Source organism: Schistocerca americana, chromosome 2 (assembly GCF_021461395.2).
Source record: "Schistocerca americana isolate TAMUIC-IGC-003095 chromosome 2, iqSchAmer2.1, whole genome shotgun sequence".
NCBI lineage: Eukaryota > Metazoa > Arthropoda > Insecta > Orthoptera > Acrididae > Schistocerca > Schistocerca americana.
In genome coordinates, this window is record NC_060120.1 from 700,568,808 (window position 1) to 700,589,685 (window position 20,878).

Here is a 20,878-nt window from a genome sequence, read left to right on the forward strand (position 1 = left end):
ATGGGCAATATTTTCCTAGGTTTTCTGGAAGGCACGACAAAAAGCAAAAGAGGAACTTAATGAGCAGCTGGCAGATTTTCAGCAGAAGAGAACAGCTGGACTGAGTTCTTTATTTGGAGCACAGGAAACACAGCTCCATGACTGCATTAATGACAGGAACAAGGAGATGGAGATAGCCAAGGAGATACTTCTCTCTATTATGGAATCCTATAAGTGAGTTACAAATTCTGTCCACTTTAAAGATTAAGCATAGTTACATGGATTGAATTTTGCATTACTCCTCATTTCCTCATACTCGCTGTTTTATTGTAGATGAATGATGCTTATGTTGAAGAGACAACTGTCAGTTTTTGCTTTATTTACATTCATTTGTTTTTTGTGTGTCCATAATATTGAATACATAACTGGAACTCCAGGGCTGCAGCAACACCTTTTGTTTTGGAAGACAATAATTGCAGTGGAATGACCTTCTTAACATGGGATAAAACGTTATTCATCCAGCATTGACATAACTAAAATGACATACCTACTATTGGTCAGATTGTGAGCTACACCCATGAAGATCCTATCTCACTGACATTTGAAGATAATTTAACATTATCAGATTCTTATATGCTTTTGTTTTTTGAATGTGGGCATTAGTTCCATAATGTACTATGTAAATGCTGTTATTTTCACAAACCAATTTTGAAATCAGCTCTGACTGGGTTCATTGATTTTTCGTAGCTATACTGAGCCGCAGATCCTGCTTAACTGCAGTAATTTTATTTTACAATCCATCAGCTTGGCTAGTCACAATGTCTTTGTTCTCTAAAAACACCGAGTTAGCATATCGTTAGTTATAAACATTGATTCTTTAATTTGAAATATTTTTCACTTACCAGAGACATATGGGCGTATAATATCACGAAATTTCAAACATAAGAACTTTCTATTTATCATCTGTGTAGTATGTTTTCCTCAGAGAGCATAGCTTCTTCCATGCAGTTGAATGGTATAGTCTCTGAAACCTAATATCCACCTTTCAGATTATACGCATATTAGGTTTAAATTTTAGGACTCATTACACTGAACTGTTCAGAACATTCTAACTAAAAAAAATTCAGTATCAGTTGACACTTTGAACTGGTTTCGTATCACCAATCAGCTTAATTAAGCCCATTTGCTCACTTGCACAAATTTTAAGAAACCAAAGATAACATTTATTTTTTTGTTAGCGTCAATTTGAATCTCATTTTAAATTTTACTTTTTCCAGTACCACTCCTTCAGGGACTCTCTTCATGAAATTTTCAAGCTAAATCAGAACACTGATGTCTTCAAATCAGTTCTTACAACTTCATAAAAGTTTTATTGGAACATAATGGATTGTGCAACTTCGTAACAAGATTGAATTGCAACTCTTGACATTTCAAAATCACAAGACCGACTGAAAGTTTTACAATACAAATTATATCTCTTTTTATTCATTGTTAAAAAAGAGGCATAGCAGGAACTTGAAACTCTTGTCATCTTCCTCACCCCCTCTGGCTGTGAATCTGATGACGGATATGCCAGCTGACATTAACCTCTCTCTCGGATAAGATGACTGCCATCACTGCCAGTGTCTTGCCCTGCTGCTCATGGAACAAAATAAAACAACACCTATTGTGTTTAAATGCAAATGGTACCAATTAGGCAATGTAAGATTGTGAGTCACAATTACTATAAAATGGGAATTCAACTTAACATATATTGTTGCTACTGGAAAGATCAGTAATAATACAGATGAATATTTCATACCACTGCATAGTTCATACTAAGTCATCAGCAAGCTGTTTCGTGCATTATTGTAAGTTGCAGGAATTTTATGGAATGTGGAGAATGAATTCTGTCCCTAGGGTTACTAGTAAATCTTTTATTCTTGTATGTAGTATGTTGCTGTGAACTTACTGTCTGTCAGGTCCGAGTGCGTGATATTCAAATTAGATGGAAAATTTTTTGGTCACTGACCCAACAAAAATATGGTGTAAAGGTGCACAATTAGCTTGCAATGTGGTGGTGGTGGTGGCGGCGGCGACAGTCTTCAGTCCAAAGATTGATTGGAAGTGCTCTCTGCAGTAATCTGTCCTCTCAGGCCTCCTCACATCTGCATAACTTCTGCGACCTACATCCATTTTAACCAGTGTACTATATTTGAGCATTGGTCTGCCACAGTTTTTATTTTCAACACTTCCTTCCATTTCTATTTCCAGATCAACTGTTCCTTGATACTTTCAAGTGTGTTGTATTGACCAGTCTCTTCAGTCAGACAAGTCTTTTCTCTTGCTTTAGTCGGAGTCTCTTAGTCATTTGATCAACCTTTCTGATATTCGACATTCTTCTGTAAAACTACATTTCAAAACCTTCTATTCTTGTATATACTGTTCGTGCCTTGTTTTACTTCTGCACAAATCTAGAGCACAGACAAATAAATGCAGAAAATACTTCATAATACTTAAATTAATAATAGAAATTAACTTACATATCTCTTTTAGAAGATTTTTTTCATTCTGTTGCAAGCCTGCATTTTATATTTCATTGGCTGCTTACATTATTAGTTAACTTCTCACCTCAGTATCAAAGCAGGTTTACTACTTACAGTGTCTTACTTCCTAATCCAATTCCCTCAGCATCATTCAATTTAATTTGACTACATTCTGTTATCCTTGTTTTACTTTTGTTGATGTTCATTGTACAAACTCTTTGTAAGATATTATTTATCATGTTAAACTCATCTTCCTAATTCTTTTACAACCCTGACGGAATCACAATATCTAGGCAAACCTCGAAGTTTTTATTTCTTCTCTCTGAACTTTTATTCATTTTCAAAATTTGTTGCTGGTTTTCTTTACTGTTTGCTCACTGTGCAGAGTGAATAATGCAGGGAATGCGTAAAATCTTGTCTCATTTCTATCTCAGTTTTTGCCTATTTTAGTGCTTCTTGCAACTGCAGTCCCTTTTTTGTACAAGTTTTAAATAATCTTTTGCTCCCTGTATTTTATCCCTGCTATCTCCTGACTGCAAAGAGTAAATTCCTGTCAATAGAGTCAAGAGGTTCCTCACACACACAATGCAAATGCTATAAATATAGATTTGCTATTTTTCAGTCTGTCTTCCTTGGTCGTACTTGCTAAGAGTATTGCTGATGACGTGTTTCAGTTTTTTCCATAACTCTTCTGTGTAATATTTGAAATAAATGCTGTCAACCCATTTTTTACATGGACTGTTAGTGACTGTTTATCAACTAAAAAAATCAAAAACTACTATAGACTTTTTGATAAACCTGTCACTGGTGGTAACCATTATCATTGTAATATCATCATGTTCACTAATCTGAGTCTCTTTGATGAGATTCTCGAAAAGAACAAGTCTTTTTGCAAATGAGAGCTGTATAAATTATTTCTCTCTTCACCTAATGGAGCAGTATGACTACCGAATGCATCCAATTTCTGAATAACTATACAACAGATCTGTTCAAATCAGGCAGTTTCTAGAAACATCCTTTGATTAATCTGAGTCCATTAACACTGGCTATTCTTATCCACATGAGTATGTAGTCAGATAGATTTTTAATTATACTAGATCTAATATAAGGAAAGTGTGGAGAAAATGCCTGACGACAGGCCTGCCCCATTTAAAAAAGAATGACCCTCTGGATTGTGATAATTATAGAGGAATTTCCCGCCTTACAGTAATCTACAGAAACCTATCACAGTGTCTACTCAAGAGAGTGACACCACTAGCTGAAGAAATTATAGATGACTATCAGTGTGCTTTTAGGAGAGACAGGTCAACTATTGATCAAATCTTTACACTCTGATAGATAACTGAGAAAACGTGGCAACATAACGTTGATATCCACATGGTATTTGTTGACTTCAAAAAAGCTGAAGACAGCATACACAGGAGCACAATAAGCAGGGTTCTCAAAGAGTTTCAGTTTCCTGGAAAATTAATATGCCTAGTACAGATGTGCTTGGAGGAAATGTATTGCAAAGTAAAGACCAAGACAGGAGTGTCAAAGGAGTTTGAAGTCAGAACAGGCCTTAGACAAGGAGATGCTTTATCTCCAATACTTTTCAAACTGGTTTTAGAAAAGACAGGTAGAGAACACCAAAAAGTAAACCCAGTTAGATTGAAGATGGGTAGGAATAAAATACATGATATTGTCCTAATAAGTGGGAACAAAGAAGAACTACAATTCATGACAAGTTCCTACAGAAACATTGGAAGGAAAGCAGGATTAGAAATTAATGAGAAAAAAACAGGGTACCTGATTGTGAGCAAGGCACCCAATGATGGTGGTCCATTGACAGTTGATGATCTCACTTTTAAAAGAGTAGACACCTTCAAATATTTGGGGACCATCATCAATGAACAGAATAAAATGGCAATTGATAGTAAAGCAAGGATAGCAGCTGCGAATTAAGCTTATTTTGGTCTACGAGATGTGTTATCCAGCAGTGCTGTTTCCAGAAGCTTCAAGCTAAGGGTATATCAGAGTGTAATTCTGCCAGTAGCTCTTTGTGGGTCAGAAAGCTTCACATTTTTGAAAGGAAAATATTAAGGAAAATTTTTAGACCAAAGAGAGACCCAGAAACTCAGGAGTGGAGAATACTTAAAAACCAGAAACTGAAGGATCTATATCAACAGTCTGATATTAGCCAAAGGATGAAGAGGAGGAGACTGATGTGGGCTGGACATATAATTAGGATGGAGGAGGAACGACTACCTAAAGTAGCAATCTCTGGATCCATAGGGTGGCAGAAGGAAGTGAGGAAGGCTATGAACCAGATGGAAGGATGACATCGACAAGAATGCAGTGGCAATGGGCTTCAGTAAAGGAAAATGGACTACAAAAGCCAGGAACAGAGATCACTGGAAGGGGAATGTGGAGAACGTGTATGGTCTCCAAGGCCCAAGCAACAATTAAGAAGAAGAAGACTAGATGTAATATTCTGCTAATTTTTTTTATAAACCCTTCTCCACCATTAGTGTCTAATTTATCTTCCTGATATATCTGTAACCTTCATTCTTCAAATTTCCCCACTTTGCACTTTTATGTTTCAACCAGCAGCCATTGTGGGTATAATGTGAGTATGACTATATTGCTACAATTAATGTAATAAAAAAAAGGGACTCTATAGTCCATTAATACTCAGAGTTCACTAGAAGAGGGCAGGGACCATACAGTGCTTCACGTCTGTTCATACATTAAAAAGACAACTTCTACTCTCAGTGACTCCCATAGCTATTTCATCTATATTTTCTTTGTCCACTATCATTAATTTATTGCCAAACAATCTCTTTCGTCAATGCGGATTATGTAAGTTAGTACGGATATTTGACTTCTGTGCTTTCTGTTGACATTGTGTCTTCTCCATTGATCAACAAATCATTTTAATCATAATTGTAATGAAAAGGTTTATATTTTATTATTGTTATTTAGACCCAGAACACAGTTTCCAAGCAGCATTTAAATATGAAAAAATCTTTGTGACCCTTTGATCCTTTGTATATTCACTATCTATAGATATATTGTCTCATCTCGATTATCCTGTCTTTGTTTCTTTTCATTTAATTCGTTTTGCTTGTCATATTCATACATGAATGGGCAGTAGCTAAAAATTCCAGAACAATGACACAGTGTGTTTAGGTTAAGTGGTATAGTCGTTGGGAAAGGCACAACAATGTCTAAATTTTTGTTGTATGTGCAGTGACTTCACAGCTGTAAATTTTGGAGATATAAACAGCACTCTCAATAAGCAGTTTTAGTACTGTCTGTCCTACATCATCACCTCAATTCTGCAGGGTATTACCCTGTTATACCCTTAAAATATACTTATTACTGCATAGGCTAGCTCTGTTTCCTGAAAGATAAGTAACAATTTTCATAAAGTTTTAAAAACTGAATGTTCTTTTGTTCAGCTGCTTACATGTGTGTACGTGTGATTGTGTGTGTGTCTGTATGTGTGTGGGTGCCCCCCCCCCCCCCCCCCCCCACACACACACACAAAACCTGGAAAGATGATGTTGATTTTAATCTGATGATGGAATATGCCACCTGGGGGATAGTAGATGGGCACTGATAATGGTTTTAACGTCATCCGTCAACAGGTATAGACTCAGATCACAATATAGTAGTGATGAAGAGTAGGCTGAAGTTCAAGACATTAGTCAGGAAGAATCAATACGCCAAGAAGTGGGATACGGAAGTACTAAGGAATGACGAGATACGTTTGAAGTTCTCTAACGCTATAGACACAGCAATAAGGAATAGCGCAGTAGGCAGTACAGTTGAACAGGAATGGACATCTCTAAAAAGGGCCATCAGAGAAGTTGGGAAGGAAAACATAGGTACAAAGAAGGTAGCTGCGAAGAAACCATGGGTAACAGAAGAAATACTTCAGTTGATTGATGAAAGGAGGGAATACAAACATGTTCCGGGAAAATCAGGAATACAGAAATACAGGTCACTGAGGAATGAAATAAATAGGAAGTGCAGGGAAGCTAAGACGAAATGGCTGCAGGAAAAATGTGAAGACATTGAAAACGATATGATTGTCGGAAGGACAGACTCAGCATACAGGAAAGCCAAAACAACCTTTGGTGACATTAAAAGCAACGGTGGTAACATTAAGAGTGCAACGGTAATTCCACTGTTAAATGTAGAGGAGAGAGCGGATAGGTGGAAAGAATACATTGAAAGCCTCTATGAGGGTGAAGATTTGTCTGATGTGATAGAAGAAGAAACAGGAGTCGATTTAGAAGAGATAGGGGATCCAGTATTAGAATCAGAATTTAAAAGAGCTTTGGAGGACTTACGGTCAAATAAGACAGAAGGGATAGATAACATTCCATCAGAATTTCTAAAATCATTGGGGGAAGTGGCAACAAAACGACTATTCATGTTGGTGTGTAGAATATATGAGTCTGGCGACATACCATCTGACTTTCGGAAAAACATCATCCACACAATTCCGAAGACGGCAAGAGCTGACAAGTGCGAGAATTTTCGCACAATCAGCTTAACAGCTCATGCATCGAAGCTGCTTACAAGAATAATATACAGAAGAATGGAAAAGAAAATTGAGAATGCGCTAGGTGACGATCAGTTTGGCTTTAGGAAAAGTAAAGGGACGAGAGAGGAAATTCTGATGTTACGGCTAATAATGGAAGCAAGGCTAAAGAAAAATCAAGCCACGTTCATAGGATTTGTCGACCCGGAAAAAGCGTTCGACAACATAAAATGGTGCAAGCTGTTCGAGATTCTGAAAAAAGTAGGGGTAAGCTATAGGGAGAGATTGGTCATATACAATATGTACAACAACCAAGAGGGAATAATTAGAGTGGACGATCAAGAACGAAGTGCTCGTATTAAGAAGGGTGTAAGACAAGGCTGTAGCCTTTCGCCCCTACTCTTCAATCTGTACATCGAGGAAGCAATGATGGAAATAAAAGAAAGGTTCAGGAGTGGAATTAAAATACAAGGTGAAAGGATATCAGTGATACGATTCGCTGATGACATTGCTATCTGCTGAACGGAATGAACAGTCTAATGAGTACACAGTACGGTTTGAAAGTAAATCGGAGAAAGACGAAGGTAATGAGAAGTAGTAGAAATGAGAACAGCGAGAAACTTAACATCAGGATTGATGGTCACAAAGTCAATGAAGTTAAGGAATTCTGCTACCTAGGCAGTAAAATAACCAATGACGGACGGAGCAAGGAGGACATCAAAAGCAGACTCGCTGTGGCAAAAAAGGCATTTCTGGCCAAGAGAAGTCTACTAATATCAAATACCGGCCTTAATTTGAGGAAGAAATTTCTGAGGGTGTACGTCTGTAGTACAGCATTGTATGGTAGTGAAACATGGACTGTGGGAAAACCGGAACAGAAGAGAATCGAAGCATTTGAGATGTGGTGCTATAGATGAATGTTGAAAATTAGGTGGACTGATAAGGTAAGGAATGAGGAGGTTCTACGCAGAATCGGAGAGGAAAGGAATATGTGGAAAACACTGATAAGGAGAAGGGACGGGATGATAGGACATCTGCTAAGACATGAGGGAATGACTTCCATGGTACTAGAGGGAGCTGTAGAGGGCAAAAACTGTAGAGGAAGACAGAGATTGGAATACGTCAAGCAAATAATTGAGGGCGTAGGTTGCAAGTGCTACTCTGAGATGAAGAGGTTAGCACAGGAAAGGAATTCGTGGCGGGCTGCATCAAACCAGTCAGCAGACTGATGACAAAAAAAAAAAAAAAAAAAAAAAACAAAAAAAAAAAAAAAAAAAAAAACAACGACAACAACAACAACAACAACAACAACCATCTTAGCAGAAAATGTAGAATCATAAATTTGTAGATGGATTTTTGAGATGATACACATTGTCATTATATGAGTTACTGCTCATAGGTTGTTCTCTTTAAAGCCAAGCATTATTTCTGGCATTAATTTTTTAATAGTAAGAGAAAACATTTTGATGTGTATACAAGGTGAAATTTTTCTTTGCAGAGAGGACCTAGAGAAGGATAATGTGGACAATCGGCGTTTCACAATGGCTGCTGCAATGGCAACAGTTATGACCAAAGTATTTATGCTTCGTGGACCACATTTAAGCCCTCTCCTGGAGAGATGCCCAACATTTGTTTCAAAAGACAAGTCACTGAAATCAAGACTGATAGGAAAGTCAAGGAAGGTACCTACCCTTTTTGGATTAAGCATATATGTGATATTATTGATATTTCAGACATAAATTTTTCAGATCATATCCCATATGTTCATGAAATTTATGGGAGATTTTATATTTGTAAGTATTGTATGGTTCAGTTAAACTCCTTGTTGTAGGAAATACATTGTTCTTTAGTTTTGGTATTACATTCTCGTACCAATGAAATTCAAAACATTTAGCGAAGGAGTTGATGAGCTTTGCTTATTCAGTCTCTTACAATGTTCTCCATTCAGGTTTCACATGTGTATGTAGTGCAAGGGGAGCTGTTCGTATTGGATAGTTTGTGGTTTTCTGTCAGACAATGTTTTACGTTTATACACTACTGCTTTTTGCAGCAACTTGGAAGTATTTGACGTGCCCTATTTGTTGTACATACACTAAGTCTGTCTGTAAAAGTAAAAGCAGATTTCTGTGTTTAGTGAGTTTTCTGTATTGATATGAAATTTTTGAATCTGCATCTTTTATCAACACATCTACTTTCAGTATTTATATCTTGACTCACATTAAACTGTGGGCATGGAACAGCATCCATACTATTAATGATTGGTGGTAACCATTTCAGTTGTATAATTACACACTAATTTTGCTATTGTGTTATGACAAGCTTTGTTCATTAAACATCTTCAGGTTGCCCGCAATTAAACAAAATAGAAAATTAGGCTCAAACTACAGGTGACACTCACTGATAACAGCTTTACACTAAATCGTCACTGCGCTGTGCTTCAGTCATGATACAAATGGTCCTGTTATCATATGTAATCTCAAAGACCAAACCAAAAACACTGATCATAAACATTCTGCTGACTGCCTGGAAGAAGAACAGCAAGCACTCATGGCATGCTGCACACAGTAAACTGCCCAGACAGGACTGCTCCCTGGCAGAGGCAAACATATAAACATAGTAGTGGCCTTTGTTGAATAAAATAGTCAACTCTGTGATCAAAATAATAGCCAGCAATGAAAAAACCATAAATACAAAACTGGTATTGGAGAGTGCACAATTAATCCAAACATATGAAAAATACAATCGAATGAAAGTTAACAACACACTTACACATGATAACAAGGGAACAGTTGACAGACTACATCATCATTGGAAAGCTATGGCAGTAAGTGGATAAATATAAAATACAGTTACAAAATAATTATGTCAAACATATCAGGAACAGTAACTGTGATCTCACTGAACAATCATAACTAATTAGTGACATAGTTACCGAAGACACAGTGTCCTTGAAAATGTAAAAGAGCTGATGTAACCAAACAGGCGGTTATTGTTCACAGGTAATAAAAATGCAAGTGAGCGGTGTTAAATTAGCAATAATATACAGTGGGAGAGAGCAAGCACCAGATTTTAACACAAAACTGTATCGTTGTTAGGTTGTTAATGCCACACAACTTATTATGTAATTGATTGTGAAGTAATTGTGTAGAATACAGTAGGGCCAAGAATTGTGATCAAACACAGTGCTCTTGCATACAGAATGACAGTAGTTACAACAAACAGTGTCTTCTCATTAATTGTTTCAATAATTGAAAATAATTGAACTGGGTAGTTCTTGTGCATTGCTAATGAACTAAAAGTGAGCTGCACAGAATGTGCTACATGTTTGTACAATAAAACAACTGATGCCCAAGCTTACACAGACTTTGATTGATAAATTAGTGAGTAACTGGTTATACAATGATGAATCAATTGCAACATAACAACAATACGGTAAATGTGCTCACAAAAAGTGAATAAAGGCAGTTATAAGAAAATGTATTGGCATTGAAAATGTGGAAAGATGAAATAACTAAACTGGATTGTGTGTCACGTATGGACAATTAAAATTTAGGTGAGACTTGCTACTATTACGTACAAGCACAGAATGTATGAAGGGTAATAACCACTACGCAGTTAGTCTAAACACTGGAAAAACAGGTATGAACATAAGTTTAGAAGACAACTGTGCACAATAACAATGGGACAGGTGACATTGCTTACACCAAACTGTGTCATCATAATCACATTATTCCACATAACGGTGATGCAACTATCAGCTAATGTTTTTACATCAATATCTTTTATTTTATCTTTGTCTTGCTATCTATTTAATGATGATATAGCTTTGTGCAACCGCTTGTTATTTCTTCTTTTATTGCACATAATAGTAGCAAATATAACACAGGTAGATTTTAGTTGTCAACATGAAACTGAAATTATCCAGTTTAGCTATTTTTGCTTTCTACATTTTCAGTGACAACAAGATGTTTTTTTGTAATCACCTTTATTCATTGCTCATGGTTGCTTATGTGAACATATTTACTGTCTTTTAGTATGTGATACACAATTACTTCATACTCATTTGTGTAATCACTTACTCACTGTTTCATATGTCTAATAGTGCTGCATCTTTGTGTAAGCTTTAGCGTGTGTTCTTTTATTGTACAGATACATGCTGAATTTAGCACAACTCTCTTTTATTTTGTTAGTAACACACAAAAACTAAGCATTTGATATTTTTAATTCTTTTGCATGTTCAGGGATGACACATTATGTCATAATTCCTGTAGTCTATATTCGTGGTCATGATCAATTCAATTTTGAAAAAGAATAGCAGCCTAGGATTGTTACAACCTGAATGTGATGACATGAAAACTTATTATATATTGCTTAAAGATGATTAGTTTACTCTGCCTGTAGGTCGAGCAACGTATCCATTGAAGAAAGAGGGGAAAAAATGGGCAAGGAAGGGGTAAAAGGAAATTTATTTTTAGTATTGTAGCAGTGTTCAGAGTTTTTATCTGTGTAGCCTGTCAGTGATGTGCTGTTTAAAATATAACTGGTCAGTATAGCCTGTACAGAACCAAAATGGACTTATTTTGAAAAAGAAGTTGATGTTGATGCTTTCAAATGTTATTGAGCTTATTCAGAAATTTGCCGTTTGAGGCTCAGTTGGTTCCTGCTTCGTTATATATTTCATGCAGGGATTGTGGAATAAAGTAAGACAGTGTATGCTGCTTGAGAGGCATGCTAATTTTTCTCTCACTTCATCCACAAACGGGATAGACGGGAGTAGTCCAATTATAGTAATATGTAGCCTCTGACATAAACAGTAGTGTTTGCACAATGTATATGGAGATGTAAACAACCTAAAACTTCAGTGTAAAGTGAAAGTGAGAAATTTTCATGAATGCTATTCATTGTTATGGAGGTTGATCGATTGATTGATTGATTTATTGAGCACCCGTTTTATCATGTACAATGATATGGGATTTGTCGTATGTTACATACAGAAAAAATATGAATAACAACATATTTTATGTAGAGCATTTCAGTTACTGTTTTCAGTTTTACACAGTTTCGTATTTTGTTAAGTTGCTAGTCTGTAAATTTGATCATTTAATTGGTGGAAGAACCTTCATTTGTGTTTGTGATTGTTTTTATTTGTTGTTTCATTTTAGTATGCCAATGCAATAATGTTTTCCTCACCTTGCAGATGACAATCAGAGGACATCACTTTGTTGCTCATCAGTATTACACTGTTACACGATGTAATGCATGTGATAATATCATTGGAGGTATTGGTCCCCAGGGTTACCAGTGTACAGGTAAGAGCATTAGGTACTAAACATCCTACATTGTGATTTCATTCGATTGTTTGATTCATTTATTGATATACTACTTATTTCTGCTAAACATGTTCGCTTCATACGTTTTTCCAACTATCTGCAATGTTCATATTTAAAGATCTATTTTGTTGTTGAGAGAGTTATCCATACATACCTGATTTTCACATACGTTTCGAGTAATTCAACAGGACATTTTTACACTAATATTATTCTACGTGGTTTGGTAGTTGTTGCAGAAATGTAGAGAGAGAGAGAGAGATCAATACCACATTTTGGAGGACAATTAAAATGGTATTAAATAAAGAGTATAAAAAATTATTTCACATACAGAAAGTATTTACCACAAATGGTGGTCATCTCTGAGATCCCTTATTTCATTTTGTTTATTTGTGATCTTTCTTTGTCATCCCCTTCATGAGAGTACAGTTCTCTTGTGTGGTGTTTTACATTGCAATAAAGAAGTCTTTACTGTTAAAATATGTGGCTGCATTAATTGTGTGTAAAGACAATACTGGTCACACCTTTGTTTCTTGTAGTTTTGTAAATGCTTTTTCAATTTCTGTCCTTATTGCTAATCTGATTCAAAGGTATAGTAAGTATTATTACTGCTGTTTGAGTTCATGCTGGTACTTGTATGATCTGATGCATTTGTAATGCACTTATAAGAAATGGCACAAAATAGTTGGCACACTGTCAGTTTTGCTGTCTTATCTACAAGCACTGCAAAATGTGATCACCACCAGTATTTTGTAGAGAGAGAGAGAGAGAGAGAGAGAGAGAGAGAGAGAGAGAGAGAGAGAGAGAGAGCGCACTGGTGAATGCATGTGTGCATTGTGCAAAATACCGCCTCCCCCTCCTGGCCCCCCAACCCCCACCGATGAGGTGGCACAGTGACTAGCACACTGGACTCACATTCGGGAGGACAGTGGTTCAATCCCACATCCAGCCATCCTGATTTAGGTTTTCCGTGATTTCCTTAAATCACTCCAGGAAAATGCCGAGATGGTTCCTTTGAATGGGCCTGGCTGACTTCCTTTCTCGTCCTTCACTAACCCGATGAGACTTATGCCCCCCCCCCCCCATCCCCCCCTCCCCCCCTCTCTCTCTCTCTCTCTCTCTCTCTCTCTCTCTCTCTCTCTCTCTCTCTCTCTCTCTAAAGCAGAGTGGCGGCGCAAGTAGCTGTTGTAGCAGTAACAAGGCACAGAAAGCCCCACTGTACACTTCCATATCAACAGCTATCATTTCTCTAAAACCTCATTTTCCTGATGTGAATAACAGGTTAGGCTATAGACTAGAAAAAATTTACTTGCATGCCACATTTATATTAAACACCATTATATTACACACAATGAGTTGAATTGCATGACGTAGGTTCCATAATTGTTTATATGAGGTAGTAGTTGTTTTTGTTTAATTTTGTCATCATTTTTGCTGTGACTTGGGTATTATTTTCATTTAAATCCTCACCACTGCAGTCATCTTATTTTTTCTATTATCAGTCCTGTCATTGCATTTCTTCACTGGTTTCCCAAATATTCAGGACTACCAGTACCTTGGTTTGGCACGCATTAAATACAAATGAGATTGGATTGGATTGGATTGTTTGGGAGAGGAGACCAGACAGCGAGGTCATTGGTCTCATCGGATTAGGGGAGGACGGGGAAGGAAGCCGGCCGTGCCCATTCAAAGGAACCATCCCGGCATTTGCCTGGAGTGATTTAGGGAAATCACGGAAAACCTAAATAAGGATGGCTGGACACGGGATTGATCGTCGTCCTCCCGAATGCAAGTCCAGTGTGCTAGCAGAAATGAGATTCTTATAATTTGCAGAATTATCTACAGAGTAGATTCTTTAAGTATTTAGTACTATTTAAAAATCTTCCGATATCTGAATGCTGTCTTGGAAACTTGATATCAGCAAATGTGGGACAAGTGAGGTAATAAAGTCATTAATAAAATGGAATTGTTTTTGAGAAATGTCAATCTCAAGTCAATATCTATTTGTACTGATTACATTTCTGATGGTTTTTCCCTCCAAGAGAAACTCAGCTGAGCACTAGAATTGACACCAAAAAGATTGTTTTGGGGTTCGTTATTTCCCCAGTCTGTTAAACTGAATGTGTGCTAATTTTCCAGTAAATATGCTTTTAAAACGAAATTTTTCTATCTCAGTAGGAATCGCATTAAATTTAGGAAATTTATATTAAAACTGAGTTTATGATAAAGCTTTATTTGAATGAAATTGCTTTTCTGGCTGTAGTTGACCAGCTAAAAACTAGCTTTCCTTTACTTCTTTTCCACAAAATGGAGCCAGGCAATTGTGTAGTAGTTATAAAAGATACATATTCTCCAGTGGAATGGTCAGTGAATGGTAGAGAAGAAACACCTACACCCACATCCACACCCGCACTCCATAAGTCACCATGTGGTGCATTGCAGAGGGTACCTTGTATAACTACTAGTCATTTCCTTTTCTGTTTATTTGCATGTGGACTGAGGGAAGCAAGACAGACCATACTCCTCCATTCGAGCCCAGATTAGGTATTAATGCATAGCTTGCTGTGAACGAAGATAATAAAAGACAAAACAAACTGCATGGCATATACATTTTAATTTATACTTAATACAGATTTACTTTCAAAAGGAAATAATTTCCTCTTACATCCATACCTGCTTGGAGATGTGTCTATGAAAATAAAATTTATGTGTGATTATGCTGAAAATAATTATTTTATAGTTAAGAATGATAAATTGAAAACAAATGCACTTACCTGCACAAGTTTTACTACAGAATGGTAGAAAGAGAAAGCAACAGCTCAATCACAACAGATGTTCACTGCAGAGCGCCCAGGCATGGACTGAGGCAAATCCAACCTGCACAGTAAACAAAACATAGACTAGATGGTGCTGATAGTCAGAATATGGTGGGCATGGTGTCAGCCACCTGCTGTTACCCAAGCTATCATGCCTAGTGGGGCAGGGACACTGAACGTATTAGGGATACTACTCTGTAAGCTTGCTGGTCTGTTCTTTTACCATTCTTATGTCATGTGCAGCTCTTCATTTCAGTCACTTGGGAGTTTGCACTGGGTGATATATTTACAATACGAGCTAAGTAAGGGGCCAGTGCTGAAGTGTACTCTCTCTGAAATTGAGTTCAAACTTCAGCCAGGCTTGATGACTAATTTTTTTCAACTATTTCAGTTCCTTCATAATGCTAGGGATGCCTAATTCTGTGTAATGGTCAAATGATTGTATACTTGTATGATCCTCTTGCATGAACAGTTCCTTAAATGTGAAATTTAAAACTGCAGTTTTCCTTTTGCTTTTGTCTGTTGCCAAACTTGACTGGTTGTTGAGTGACTGGTTAGAAGCCTTTGATCTGTTTAGTGATTTTTACATACGACCAGAATTGTCTCGGGCTCTTGGCAAGATTTTTCACTAAGGCACAACTTTGGAAGTTGTTGTATGTTTCGCTCATTGATATTTTTGTAGATGGATAAATTTCCAATAACTTCCGCGTGTTGGCATTGCCATGTCCCTTTTTAATCTAAGAGAGCAATATATTTTTGCTTCCTGAGCATTTTCCAAATTTGATTCTGAAACATAGTACACATTTTTCAGTCTGAACACACGTACTTGGTACGTATTTTCCCAGAGTGTGATTTACAGTCAGTTTTGCCCATAATTCACCTACTAAATGGTGTCCATTCATTGTCTAAGTAGGATGCTAACAACTGCTTATCTGCTCTTTCCAGCATAAAAATGTTCCTCGTCTTCTTGATGGATTTTTGAATTTTAGTTACCATCATCACAACGATGGCATTATTGTCACCAGTCCCTGTCTCTATACTGGCACTACTGATAAAGTCAGGCCTATTGCAACTATAAGGTCTAAAATATTTTTGTTTTGTATGGATAGTTGAACTAGGTGCTCAATACAGTTTCCAGAAAATGTGTTCAAAACTACTTCCCAAGACAGTGTGTGTCACATGCGGTGAAGTCATAGACATCCCTGTCTATATGTGTTGGAGTAAAGCCAACTTCAACTAATATTGCAGGATTGGGGTACATTCACACTACTGAGTGTAGACTTTCTTTGAATGAATCTACAACTGTTACAGTCGAATCGCGTGGCTAGTGAAATCATCTGATGATTAACTTGTGTTCACGAAGGCTGGTTTTCCACCTCCAGCATTCAGACACACTATTTTTATTAACTGCAATGAACACTCCCTTTCTATGGCATCTCACGTGCCTTTTGAATAAACATTCCATACCTCGTTAAATATTTTGGGACTTTCTGCTTTGGGTTTCATCCAACTCTGTTATAAGTATAGTTTGAGTGTGAGAGCCTTCATGGAGGGTGGTAATTTCAAGAATTACATTAAGAATACTTTGATGATTTACTGTAAAAATTTTGAAGTGTGATGTGTGTTCACTGTGTATGTAATCTGATTTCATTCCCTGTATATTAACTTGCGAGCATTCATCACAGGACCTGAAATTTTTGACTGGAAGAATTTCACAGTATCAATGGATCCTATGTTTGGGAGTCTCCACTCGACTCTACACCAAAGGACCCTTGTCAATTCTGGGTGTGACACTGTCAGTTGTGAGCTCCGCTTGCACCCTGTGAGTTGAGACAGCGGACTTCACTACTTCTCCTAGCCCCTTGTATGAACTGAGGGTGGCCTCAAAGCCCAAGCTACTGCTATCATTGATGCCAACAGGAGCCACAACTTGCAGATGACTGCACCCTGCACTTTGCACCTTGCACCCTCAATACCCACAGGCAGTGCCTCCACTACATCTTGTATGAACCACCCTCACGTAGATATTGAGCACACATTGGTCTATTTTCCAGCCTCGGACGCTATTTTCCTAAAGATCTGCATCATGTGCCTAACATTGAAGCTCCTGATAACCAGCAACAAGTCCCCCCCCCCTGTACCCCCCTCCTCCTCCTCCTCCTCCTCCTCCACCACCACCACCACCACCACCCACCACCACCACCACCACCACCACCACCACCACCACTATCACTCCTCTCACCACCATATGCCTGACACATTACAAGCTGCTGCTGTATCTGAGATGAGTGTGCGTGCTCTGTGTTGGATACACTGGAAGGTGCCTCAGCAGCAGAGCTCATGGGTAAAACAAGCGATATCTGTGGTGTTACATGTGGTGCACCAGTTTGTCCACTGCCACTACACCCTAAGGCAACAGCTTGCAGATAGCTGACAGTGGCCAATAGCGTCTTCAGTTGTTCGTGAACTATGGCCAGCCACTGAGACTGTAACTGCCATAGTTCACTGCAAGCTGGCAGACACAAACAAAGAATCTTGGCAGACCATGAGCAGAGGTTGGCACCTGACAAGGAAATGGATGGTTACCTTACTGCATTCAAAAATGTGTGACTGCAGCACTACAGGCAGCACTGAGCTACACTAAAAGAAACTGCAGGCTTCAAAGAAATAAAACAACAAATATAAATGAGCTCTCTTGTCTTTTACACACAGATTTTTATTACCAAACTCCCTGAGGACACAAAAATAAGCTACTAAAATGCACTAAGGCTGCCACTGTGACTACTTCACTGAGTGCTGTTAGACAAAGAGATGCAGACATGTTTGTGGTTCGTGGGTGCACTAGTTATGTGTTGCAGCAGTGGCACTTCTTATACATGTATTGACAATCTGGGCTTATTTAAGTAAGATACTTATGTACATTTAGAGTAGACTCTTATCTAAAGTCTGTTGTGCTCAATTAAAAATACCTTAATTATGTTTCAGATTGCTCGTACAATATACACCGTAATTGTGTTAGAGATTTTGAGGAACATTGTCCAGGGCCTGCACCTAAGAAGGATAAAACAAATGACCGGATAAGCAAAGTTATGGAGATAATCAGGACTGGGAGAGAAACAAAACGAAAACCAAGTTCAATTAATTCAGCCCACAGTAAGTAGTGTTGAACTTACAAACTATATTTTTCACTCTTTTTTCCTGTCACAATATTTTGTTGCTGTAAAGTTTTGTTTCAAAAATAGATGTACACACTGAAAAAGAATGATATATCTGAAGATCATAGATTCCTACAATGACTCTTTGGCATGCCTTTGAAGTTATATGATAAATTACGAGGTAATTGTTACAACAAAAATGAGAGGAATGAGTTATTGCATAAGTGAAATTTTGATCTAGTGTTAATCCGTTACAATGGTGGCCTTAATTTTGTTTTTAATTTTATGAGTGGGGCAAACAAATTTCTTCTTTCTTGTCTTTGTAAAGTACATAGAAAATAAACAGTTAGAAACTGTCTTTACTTAAGCTAACCTTCAGAATGAAATTAGTAACTAGATACACATTTCATTGTGCTCAATATGTTCTGTTCATCAGTTACAGCTTCATTTAGGTGAGTGTTGATGTATCTTATACTGTAACAGAATTAAACCATTCATGTGTTTGTTTCCAACTAACAACTTGTATTTAAAGGCTTCTGCCACCATTGACTAGCATGGATTTCCTCTTTTTTACAATCCATATTTATGCTCCTTTTATGTGTAATTTCCTTAGTACTTCATTGTTGTGAATGCACATTACCAATACCAAAGCTTTCCTTGTGATGAAAATTTTACAAATACATTGGGAATTTGATGTGCAGTTACATAAAGTTAATCACTTTAACTGTGTCATGTACACTAAACTCTTGCTAATCTGGTCCTCCATAGACTGGTCTCTGTGACCCAGCACACATGGTCCCTAGTTGCTCAAGCCGAAATTGCATGTGCGTAACAATGAAATGTCGTTTGCTGCAATGCTGTTAGTTAATTACAAGGTTGAACATTGCTATACATTTTTGAAATTGTGGATTATTTTACAGTTCAGTATCATGGCTTCTGCAAAAGAATCATGTTATGCCAGGCCTCAAGCAAGCCATTGCTACTGAGTACAGTGTTGGACAAGCAGCTATTTATAACATCAAAAAGAAAGATGTTGTTATTTGACAGTAAGCAACCCAAATGGAGAGCGAGTTGGAAAACAGAAGGTTATGCGAAAGAGTGAGAATAGAGAACTTGGCATAACTCTTTATAGGTGGTCCATAAAACAATGCAGTAAAGAATGCCCACGCAGTGGCCCCATGGTAAAGGAAAAAGCTGTTGCATTCAACAGACAACTTGGCAGCAGCAACTTGTTTGCAGCAAGGTAGGGTTGGCTATCAAACTGGAAAACATGACAAGGCATGCAGGAGCTGACAGTCAGTGGAGAAAGTCACTGATCTAATGAAAAAGATGCAGAAGAGTTTGTAAAGAACATACAGAAGGTAATAGAGGAAAAAGATTTTTTTGCTGATGCCTTGTATACCGCTGATGAAACTGATCTCTTTTAGAAAATGCCTCCTTCAAAAGGAACCCAAAAAACAAGAAGAAAGCTCATGGGTGCAAATATTAGAAATAGCACATAATGTGAATGTCATGTTGTAATGCAAATGGGAGTCATAAACTACCATTCATGGTGGTAGGGAAGTCTCCAATGTTCACATTGTTTTCAACATGGCAAGAAAGAGCTGAAGAAGAAAAAAAGCTTCCTATGGAAGCTATCCCTATAATTGGCAGTGCTCCCAGTTATCATCCTGATGTGGCTCTAAAGTACGATGTATAAAAGCACTCTTTCTTCCACCTGATGTGACAATCCTGATTCAGGCAATGGGCCAGGAAATTTTGGACTCAATTAAACATCATTATGAACACTTCTTGTCTCCTTTCTGAATGAATGTGGAAACAACACTGCTGGAGCTATATTGAAGGTATGGAAAGCAATCAGTTTACTTTATGTTGTTTTCCTGACAGAAGAAGCATATTTTAAAATGGAGGAAGCTACCATAATGAAGAGCTGGAGGAAAGAGTGCCATTCTGACACTTTGTACAGTGACATGTTTCACAAGCTTCCAGGAGTAGTAGAAATTGATGAAGAAGATTTTGCTAAGTGGCTGAATGAGTGTGGAACAAACCAAACTTTATCAAATGAAGAAATAATCAAAAGCATGCAGGAAAGTAATGAGGAAAGTGAGCAAGGAAAGGGCACAGGAGGAGAGAGGATAAAGATTTTTCACACTGCTGGTGCTGAAGCTGCAGACAGCTTCCTGGAATACATTATGCAACAATAAGATACCTGCAGTACCAGTGTAATGTTTGTAAAGTGGTTGCATGGTAAAGTATACCACCATTGCGTAACATCATTGTGACACCTAAGAATTTGCAACGTGTATTGTAATGAGGGATACTACTTTATGTAAACACACTCAGGGACTAAGTTTTCTGTGAAAATGAATGTATCTTTGGATTTTATAAAGTATAGTCCCTACATATCTAAACTAAATTTCAGGCACGCTCTATAATCTGGCACTTCGGCCAACCTAGTACCCAAATGTGCAAGTAATGGCTGGATTAGTGAGTGTCTAGTGTATTAAAATATGAGTTACTACATCATTACATTGATTTGAAA

The 20,878-nt window shown here is 37.5% G+C and overlaps 1 protein-coding gene across 1 annotated transcript in view; it reads left to right on the forward strand.

Moving 5' to 3' along the window:
* The window catches only part of LOC124594353 (rho guanine nucleotide exchange factor 12), a 1,115,193-nt gene that overhangs the window by 475,130 nt on the left and 619,185 nt on the right, over positions 1–20,878 (forward strand). Inside the window, exons 14-17 of the mRNA XM_047132720.1 lie at positions 20–213; positions 8,537–8,720; positions 12,236–12,347; positions 18,167–18,334. Coding sequence (XP_046988676.1) covers positions 20–213; positions 8,537–8,720; positions 12,236–12,347; positions 18,167–18,334 — 658 coding nt within the window. The remainder of the gene's footprint in view (positions 1–19; positions 214–8,536; positions 8,721–12,235; positions 12,348–18,166; positions 18,335–20,878) is intronic.